Genomic DNA, 10,418 nt, shown 5'->3' with positions numbered 1-10,418 from the left:
GGAGAAATGTCTATTTAGGTCTTCTGCCCATTTTTGGATTGGGTTATTTGTGTCTTTAATATTGAGCTGAATGAGCTGTTTATATATTTTGGAGATTAATCCTTTGTCCGTTGATTCATTTGCAAATATTTTCTCCCATTCTGAGGGTTGTCTTTTCGTCTTGTTTATAATTTCCTTTGCTGTGCAAAAACTTTTAAGTTTCATTAGGTCCCATTTGTTTATTTTTGTTTTTATTTCCATTACTCTAGAAGGTGGATCAAAAAAGATCTTGCTGTGATTTATGTCAAAGAGTGTTCTTCCTATGGTTTCCTCTAAGAGTTTTATAGTGTCCAGTCTTACATTTAGGTCTCGAATCCATTTTGAGTTTATTTTTGTGTATGGTGTTAGGGAGTATTCTAATTTCATTCTTTTACATGTAGCTGTCCAGTTTTCCCAGCACCACTTATTGAAGAGACTGTCTTTTCCCCATTTTATATCTTTGCCTCCTTTGTCATAGATTAGTTGACCATAGGTGCGTGGGTTTATCTCTTGACTTTCTATCTTGTTCCATTGATCTATGTTTCTGTTTTTGTGCCAGTACTATATTGTCTTGATTACTGTAGCTTTGTAGTATAGTCTGAAGTCAGGGAGTCTGATTCCCCCAGCTCCTTTTTTTTCCCTCAAGACTGCTTTGGCTATTCGGGGTCTTTTGTGTCTCCACACAAATTTTAAGATGATTTGTTCTAGTTCCGTAAAAAATGCCATTGGTAATTTGATAGGGATTGCATTGAATCTGTAGATTGCTTTGGGTAGTATACTCATTTTCACAATATTGATTCTTCCAATCCAAGAACATGGTATATCTCTCCATCTGTTGGTATCATGTTTAATTTCTTTCATCAGTGTCTTATAGTTTTCTGCATACAGGTCTTTTGTCTCCCTAGGTAGGTTTATTCCTAGGTATTTTATTCTTTTTGTTGCAATGGTAAATGGGAGTTTTCCCATAATTTCTCTTTCTGATTTTTCATCATTAGTGTATAGGGATGCAAGAGATTTCTGTGCATTAATTTTGTATCCTGCAACTACCAAATTCATTGATTAGCTCTAGTAGTTTTCTGGTGGCATTTTTAGGATTCCCTATGTATAGTATCATGTCATCTGCAAACAGTGACAGTTTTACTTCTTCTTTTCCAATTTGTATTCCTTTTATTTCTTTTTCTTCTCTGATTGCCGTGGCTAAGACTTCCAAAACTATGTTGAATAATAGTGGTGAGAGTGGACATCCTTGTCTCGTTCCTGATCTTAGAGGAAATGCTTTCAGTTTTTCACCGTTGAGAATGATGTTTGCTGTGGGTGTGTCGTATATGGCCTTTATTATGTTGAGGTAGGTTCCCTCTATGCCTACTTTCTGGAAAGTTTTTATCATAAATGAGTGTTGAATTTTGTCAAAAGCTTTTTCTGCAGCTATTGAGATGATCATATGGTTTTTATTCTTCAATTTGTTAATATGGTGTATCACATTGATTGATTTGCATATATTGAAGGATCCTTGCATCCCTGGGATAAATCCCACTTGATCGTGGTGTATGATCCTTTTAATGTGTTGTTGGATTCTGTTTGCTAGTATTTTGTTGAGGATTTTTGCATCTATATTCATCAGTGATATTGGTCTGTAATTTTCTTTTTTTGTAGTATCATTGTCTGGTTTTGGTATCAGGGTGATGGTGGCCTCGTAGAATGAGTTTGGGAGTGTTCCTTCCTCTGCAATGTTTTGGAAGAGTTTGAGAAGGATAGGTGTTAACTCTTCTCTAAATGTTTGATAGAATTCACCTGTGAAGCCATCTGGTCCTGGACTTTTGTTTGTTGGAAGATGTTTAATCACAGTTTCAATTTCATTACTTGTGATTGGTCTGTTCATATTTTCTGTTTCTTCCTGGTTCAGTCTTGGAAGGTTATACCTTTCTAAGAATTTGTCCATTTCTTCCAGGTTGTCCATTTTATTGGCATAGACTTGCTTGTAGTAGACTCTTAGGGTGCTTTGTATTTCTGCAGTGTCTGTTGTAACTTCTCCTTTTTCATTTCTAATTTTATTGATTTGAGTCCTCTCCCTCTTTTTCTTGATGAGTCTGGCTAATGTTTTATCAATTTTGTTTATCTTCTCAAAGATCCAGCTTTTAGTTTTATTGATCTTTGCTATTGTTTTCTTTGTTTCTGTTTCATTTATTTCTGCTCTGGTCTTTATGATTTCTTTCCTTCTGCTAACTTTGGGTTTTGTTTGTTCTTCTTTCTCTAGTTCCTTTAGGTGTAAGGTTAGATTGTTTATTTGAGATTTTTCTTGTTTGTTTAGGTAGGCATGTATAGCTATAAACTTCCCTCTTAGAACTGCTTTTGCTGCATCCCATAGGTTTTGGGTCATCATGTTTTCATTGTCATTTGTCTCTAGGTATTTTTTGGTTTCCTCTTTGATTTCTTCAGTGATCTCTTGGTTATTTAGTAACGTACTGTTTAGCCTCCATGTGTTTGTGCTTTTCACGTTTTTTTCCCTGTAGTTCATTTCTAATCTCATAGCATTGTGGTCAGAAAAGATGTTTGATATGATTTCAATTTTCTTAAATTTACTGAGGCTTGATTTGTGACCCAAGATGTGATCTATCCTGGAGAATGTTCTGTGCGCACTTGAGAAGAAAGTGTAATCTGCTGTTTTTGGATGGAATGTCCTATAAATATCAATTAAATCTATCTGGTCTATTGTGTCATTTAAAGCTTCTGTTTCCTTATTTATTTTCATTTTGGATGATCTGTCCATTGGTGTAAGTGAGGTGTTAAAGTCCCCCACTATTATTGTGTTACTGTCAATTTCCTCTTTTATAGCTGTTAGCAGTTGCCTTATGTATTGAGGTGCTCCTATGTTGGGTGCATATATATTTATAATTGTTATATCTTCTTCTTGGATTGATCCCTTGATCATGATGTAGTGTCTTTCCTTGTCTCTTGTAACATTCTTTATTTTAAAGTCTATTTTATCTGATATGAGTATAGCTACCCCAGCTTTCTTTTGATTTCCATTTGCATGGAATATCTTTTTCCATCCCCTCACTTTCAGTCTGTATGTGTCCCTAAGTCTGAAGTGGGTCTCCTGTAGACAGCATATATACAGGTCTTGTTTTTGTATCCATTCAGCAAGCCTGTGTCTTTTGGTTGGAGCATTTAATCCATTTACATTTAAGGTAATTATCGATATGTATGATCCTATGACCATTTTCTTAATTGTTTTGGGTTTGTTTTTGTAGGTCCTTTTCTTCTCTTGTGTTTCCCACTTAGAGAAGTTCCTTTAGCATTTGTTGTAGAACTGGTTTGGTGGTGCTGAATTCTCTTAGCTTTTGCTTGTCTGTAAAGCTTTTGATTTCTCCATCAAATCTAAATGAGATCTTTGCGGGGTAGAGAAATCTTGGTTGTAGGTTCTTCCCTTTCATCACTTTAAGTATATCATGCCACCCCCTTCTGGCTTGTAGAGTTTCTGCTGAGAAATCAGCTGTTAACCTTATGGGAGTTCCCTTGTATGTTATTTGTCGTTTTTCCCTTGCTGCTTTCAATAATTTTTCTTTGTCTTTAATTTTTGCCAATTTGATTACTATGTGTCTCGGAGTGTTTCTCCTTAGGTTTATCCTGTATGGGACTCTCTGTGCTTCCTGGACTTGGGTGGCTATTTCCTTTCCCATGTTAGGGAAGTTTTTGACTATAATCTCTTCAAATATTTTCTCTGGTCCTTTCTCTCTCTCTTCTCCTTCTGGGACCCCTATAATGCGAATGTTGTTGCATTTAATGTTGTCCCAGAGGTCTCTTAGGCTGTCTTCTTTTCGTTCTTTTTTCTTTAGTCTGTTCCACAGCAGTGAATTCCACCATTCTGTCTTCCAGGTCACTTATCCGTTCTTCTGCCTCAGTTATTCTGCTATTGATTCCTTCTAGTGTAGTTTTCATTTCAGTTATTGTATTGTTCATCTCTGTTTGTTTGTTCTTTAATTCTTCTAGGTCTTTGTTAAACATTTCTTGCATCTTCTCGATCTTTGCCTCCATTCTTATTTTGAGGTCCTGGATCATCTTCACTATCATTATTCTGAATTCTTTTTCTGGAAGGTTGCCTATCTCCACTTCATTTAGTTGTTTTACTGGGGTTTTATCTTGTTCCTTCATCTGGTATATAGCCCTCTGCCTTTTCATCTTGCCTATCTTTCTGTGAATGTGGTTTTTGTTCCACAGGCTGCAGGATTGTAGTTTTTCTTGCTTCTGCTCTAAAATGACATTTTTAAAGTGCCAGCCTAGTATTTTAAATCCAGTGAAAATATCAAAATGAAATTTTAAAATGAAGTGAAAGTAAGTATTTTTCAGACAAAGGCTGAGAAAATTTGTTGCCAGAGATCTTCAGTCCAAGAAATGTAAATCCAATTATTCAGGAAGAAGGAAAATAATACCAGATAGAAACTTGAAGCTACCCAAAGGAATGAAGAAAGTTGAAAATAATAAGTATGAGGATAAAATGTAAAAATTATTTTTCACATATTTTTAAGATAACTATTTTAAAAACTAACAAGAATATATTGTGGAGTTTATAATATACGTTGAAGTAAATATATGACAACAATAACATGGAGGACAGGAAGGGAAACACAGAAGTATATTATTCTAAAGTTCTTGTATTATATATGAAGAAGTATAATATTATTTAAAGGTGACTATGTTAAGTTAAAGATGCATATTGTAAACCCTAGAGCAAACACCCACACACACATATACATACACACAAGAGGTATAGCTAGTAAGCCAATAGTGGGGAGAAAAGAGAATACCACAAAATATTCAATTAAAAAAAGGTAGAGAAAGAGGAAAATATGAAAAAAGAACAGAGTAAAGAAAATATAAAGAGAAAACAAAGAGCAAAATTTAGATTTAAACCCAACTATATAAATAATTACATTAAATGCAAGTGATCTGAATTGTCCAATTAAAAGGCAGAGATTGTCAGACTGAATAAAAAAGCATAACCCGGGACTTCCCTGGTGATGCTGTGGTTAAGAATACACCTGCAGGGCACACAGGTTCGCGCCCTGGTCCAGGAAGATCCCACATGCCGCGGAGCAACTAAGCCTGTGCACCACAACTACTGAGTCCGCATGCCACAACTACTGAAGCCCGTGTGCCTAGAGCCCGTGCTCTGCAACAAGGGAAGCCGCTGCAATGAGAAGCCCACATACCGCAACGAAGAGTAGCCCCTGCTTGCTGCAACTAAAGAAATCCTGCCCACAGCAACGAAGACCCAATGCGGCCAAAAATAAAATAAAATAAATAATTTTTAAAAATTAAAAATAAGAGTTTCTAGAAAAAAAAAAGCATAATCCAAGAGCATACGCCATCTAGAAGAAAGCAACATTAAATATATAATCAAAGATAAGTTAAAAATAAAATGATGTTAAAAAGATATATGATGCAAATACTAACAAAAAGAAAACTGGAGTGCCTATGTCAATATCACAAGGAATATAGCCAAGGATAAAGAGCCACATTTCATAATGATAAAAGTGTCACTTTCTCAAGAAAACATAATAGTCCCAATTCCTAAAAGCAGAGTTTTACAATACAGGAAGCAAAACACGAACTGAAAGGAAAAAATGAACACATAATTATAGGTAGAAATTTCAACATATGTTTCTCAATTGTCTTAATTTGAGAAATTAAGAAATTTGACAAACTTCTTAATTTGTCTTAATTGACAAAGTAAGTAGACTAAAAAAAATTCAATAAAAATAACAGAGGACTTGACCAACACTTGAACCAACTTGAAATAACTGACATTTACAGAACATTCCACTCCACTCAGTAGCATGTACTCAGAGAACTTATAATGTTCTCTGACCACAAAAAAATGAATAAATCAACAATAAAAAAATTAATTAGTAAATCTCAAAATGTATTAAAATCAAGCAAAATGCTTGAAAATAATCCATGGATCAAATAAAAATCATAACAATTTTTTAAATATCTTGAAATGAATGACAATGCAAACACATGTATAAATATACGGCATGCAACTAAAACAGTGCTAATTGGGAAATTCATAGTTTTAAACACATATTAGAGAAGAAGAAAGGTATAAAATAAATTATCTAAACTTTCACCTTAAGGAGCTAGAAAAAGAGCAAATTAAAACTAAACTAAGAAGGAAAAAAGGGAAATAATAAAAATAAAAGCAGAAACCAATGGCATAGAAAATGGATAAAAATAGAGAAAAATCAATGAAAAAATGATTGTTTTAAAAGATCATTAGCAGTAGGATCAATTAGCATGAAATATTCAGGGAGAATTTAAACAAAATATGTGCAAAACCTGTACACTGAAAAATACAAAACTTTTTTTTTTAAGGAGGAATAAAAACATTTTATCTGTGTATTCAGAATCACACACAAGTTACCTTTACAGTTCAATTTACTAAATAGAAATCATTTGGGTTTTATAGTTTCAGTTAAATTCCGAACTGAGATTACAATACTGTTTTTTAAAAAAAAAAGATTGTTACATTAATTCAGTATTTTAAGCACACCAAATTGAAATACATAAGTTCAAACTTCAGGTTTATGGCAAACAGTCTTCAAATACAACACAGATATTTCTTAAAGTTACTGTGTAATTTACATGTCTTACTTGCAACTCTGAGCAGTTATACACAGAATAGCTCTCCTATAAATATGGCAAAATCAACATGCCGTGAAGCTCAAAGTTGTATAGTCAGGCCAATGACTCAAAGTTGTACCATCTCTTAAAAGATTTGGCATTTCTGGACCAAAAAGCACAACAAGTAAAGAAGGTTAGGAACAATTTCCTCCTCCTTATTACAGTTAAAAAAAGTTGCATGGGGCTTCCCTGGTGGCGCAGTGGTTGAGAATCTGCCTGCTAATGCAGGGTACACGGGTTCGAGCGCTGGTCTGGGAAGATCCCACATGCCACGGAGCAGCTAGACCAGTGAGCCAACTACTGAGCCTGCGCGTCTGGAGCCTATGCTCCGCAACAGGAGAGGCCGCGATAGTGAGAGGCCCGCGCACTGCGATGAAGAGTGGCCCCCGCTTGCCACAACTAGAGAAAGCCCTCGCACAGAAACGAAGACCCAACACAGCCAAAAATAAAAATAAAATAAATAAATTAAAAAAAAAAAAAGCATCAGCCTCAAATCCAACCCATTCCTTTCTAAAAAAAAAAAAAAAAGTTGCATGGTAGCTTGGAATTTTGCATAAAACCCCACATTACACCTTGGAAAAGTCCAAGGGTAATTAGAACAACAGATTGGGGTCCTTTTTCTTTTTTAATTAATAGAACCCACAAAATTCAAATAGGAATTAATCAAATCAAAAATATTAAGCACCTACTGGTTTAAGAGATTAAAATTTAATAGAGATTCATGACCAATTTCCTTCCACCTTGAAATCAAGGTGTAAGAACCAGCTATTAAGTGCATTCTGAACTTCTCCTATTAGCACAGGTAGAATTTTCTGTCCATTGGCACCAAAGTGAAGTCACATTTCCTCTTGGTAGACAGAAATTCCACAACTGAACATAGAGTAAGTTAGGAAAAAATGACCCCTGTTGTTTATTACTATTGTGATTCTGAGATCTAGGATAACTAATATACTAGCAGTGAACAACGCAAATTCCTGGCAACAACTGTCAGGTTAGTGACTCTAACTCACTTCCGCCAATCACCATAAAATTTTACTATGAAAAGAATTAAAAGTACACTAAGCTGAACAAATAGGAAATAACAAGAAGCTAAGTGAATAGCTAAAACAAAACAAACCCTAAGTTTGAAATCACTGCAATTGAGAAATTGAAAATAGGTGTGTTTCACCACACCCCATCTCACAATTTTCAATTTAAATAATATTCCGTGCAAAGGAGCATCAGGTTTCTGGACATAGATGTAGCCCTTCTTTAAGATTTAGTGAGCTGCAGAGTTTTCTGCAATTTTATTTTCCTCCCCCAAAGTTTATTCAAGGTACTTAAGAGAATCTTCCATTTCAGCCAAAAGATATGTGATTCAAAGATTTACTAAGGTACTCTATGCAGTCTATCTGTACAGAAACAGCTATTGATTATTACAACTGGTTTATGCAGGATTAACATTTTTGGTGTTAAAATTGTTAAACATCATGCTTACTGCACATCAACTCTCCATAATGAATCTCAACTTCACAATGATTTACCAAACATTTTACTTAAATTACTAATTAAATAACTGAAAAATGTACTGAGCCAAACTAAACTAAAATGGGCTATAAAGGAAAATAACCTTCTAAACAGTCCATATACACATCTCTTTCGAAACTACCTTTGCTAGCTGGCCCCTTTCCCAAAGTTTTAGCCTGAAAAAACAGTAAAATCTACACAAAATTTTATTGCAATCATACAAGGGTAACATTAGGTCAAATACAACAAATACTATGATGCAATTTTACATTTAGTAAACTACAGTTCAAAGCACAAATTTGCACATTCTAAATACACTAAACATATCTAATGAAGTCACACTGGTCTTCCACTGATATTTGATATATCTGGGTGAAAGACATTAACTTTACAAGACTTTTTAACACGAATCCTTAGTATAAAAACTGTGTACTTGTATGTAAACGTTTTAATGAGGAACCCAATTAATGGGCTTCCATCTCCACTAAGTCATCCATTTTGTTGTATATTTTATTTTAAACGCTTAAGAGGTAGGGCAAACTGGTAAGTTTAAATGTGGATACATTATCTTCATCTCAATTACCCCCAGTGAATTATAGATGAGAGTTAATTTTGTCTGGTCCCAAATAGCTATTACTAGTAGTTTTTGTTTCCAAGAGAATTAACTGAATAAGATTGTTCAAATTTTTTCCACACTGGAATGTAGACCAGACAAGCTTAACCTGCAACTTCAGATCTAAAAAAGCATTAATGCTTGCTTAAGCTTCAGTGGAAAAGCTGTCTTCTTGGCTCAACTGAATGCAAGAAGGCACAAAGAAGAAGTTCTTCATCATTGTGACTGAAGTAATTCCAGAATCTTGCATCTCATACCAATCACCGTATGACATCATATAATAAATAGCTGGCCTCTGAAAATCATTAAAAGCAGATGGTTTGTGGAAAGAATCTGCTTCCATGTTATCAAAGGTAAGCCAATCTCCCACATTCAGCTCAGGAAGAAAACAGTTTTCCACAATTTGATCAAGCTCATCACAGGACAGACCCCAAAGGCTGCTTGTAAACAGAAGCTCATCTTCTTTGTATTTCTTGTGAACCTCTGGAATGGTATTTAAGTCCTCAGACAGTTTACTTGCAAAAGAACCATAAACACCATCGTTCATATAATACATGAAGGTTGGTTCATCACTTCCGGTTTTTCCTACTCCAGAGGAAAACTTACTTTTAACAACTTTCTTTGCAATGATATTAACTGCAAGTGTAAATGCAGAAGACACATAGTAGCTTCCGGGTTCAGAAATTATCTTAATGTCAGATCCTTCAGGAAAGTAGACATCCAACAAAGGGCTGATAACATGATTAACCTCTTCCAATCGAAATTCGGTTCCTGTGAAGCCTCCACCAATGTCTAACATGTTCATTGTGAAGCCAAATTCTCCAGCCATGTCAAATACACATCGAGCATCAGACAGAGCATGTACATATACTTGAGATTCTTTGCAAGCACTTGAAACATGAAATTTAACCCCAATAATTTGGACATCAAGTTCCTTAGCACATTCCAAAAGATGCCTACAGTTCTTCAGGGTAGTGCCAAACTTTGTTACCCTCTTCACCTCCAATATTATCTTCTGTTGTGATATGTAGTAAGACCTTGGCATTTGGGTGATTACATGCAATTTTCTTCAATTCGACTTCATTGTCACATGTCATGATATTCACTCCAACTTTTGCTGCATAATTTATCTGAGACACTTGCTTGCAAGGACTTATGTAAATGATGTTTTCTGGAGATACACCCAATTCTTGCACTAAAGCCATTTCAGCTTTACTGGAACAAGCAAATCCAGTTCCAAGAGCTGCCAAAATCTCAAGTACATCTGGAGTGGAGTTGCACTTTACCGAGTAGAATGGCTTTATCTGAGCCACTATGTTCTGCCACTGACTGTGTTTCTTCACAATCTTTCCAAGATCTCCCACAAAAAATGCATTTTTCCCTGTCAGGGTATGTTCATAAACATAGTGATCAACAACATTTCCAAGGTTTGTTCCTTCATCCAACGGGCCAACGGAGTAGTTTACATCGTCAATAAATCCTTTCATCTCAGCCGTATTCCACAAAGCCGAAAGTCATAAACCAGGAAAAACAAGAGACGGGCCACCAAGCCTTACATCTGGGTCCTTAGAATATGCAACAAAATGGACAAGTTAGG

The 10,418-nt window shown here is 35.2% G+C and overlaps 1 protein-coding gene across 1 annotated transcript; it reads right to left on the bottom strand.

The window, feature by feature from the left end:
* Positions 1-8,833: 8,833 nt before the first annotated feature.
* Positions 8,834-9,999, bottom strand: LOC103010421 (antizyme inhibitor 1-like). Its single transcript, XM_057553397.1, has one exon. It carries the CDS (start codon positions 9,864-9,866, stop codon positions 8,967-8,969), a length of 900 nt encoding a protein of 299 aa, XP_057409380.1. The 5' UTR covers positions 9,867-9,999; the 3' UTR covers positions 8,834-8,966.
* Positions 10,000-10,418: the final 419 nt, after the last annotated feature.

Source organism: Balaenoptera acutorostrata, chromosome 1 (assembly GCF_949987535.1).
Source record: "Balaenoptera acutorostrata chromosome 1, mBalAcu1.1, whole genome shotgun sequence".
NCBI classification, from domain to species: Eukaryota; Metazoa; Chordata; class Mammalia; order Artiodactyla; family Balaenopteridae; genus Balaenoptera; species Balaenoptera acutorostrata.
Note: the sequence above shows the minus strand (reverse complement) of the source record. Positions and strands in the feature narration are given on the sequence as shown.

What these genes read in the sequence shown, in the direction of transcription:
- LOC103010421 (XM_057553397.1), bottom strand. Translation starts at nt 9,866, where the DNA reads ATGCCAAGGTCTTACTACATATCACAACAGAAGATAATATTGGAGGTG.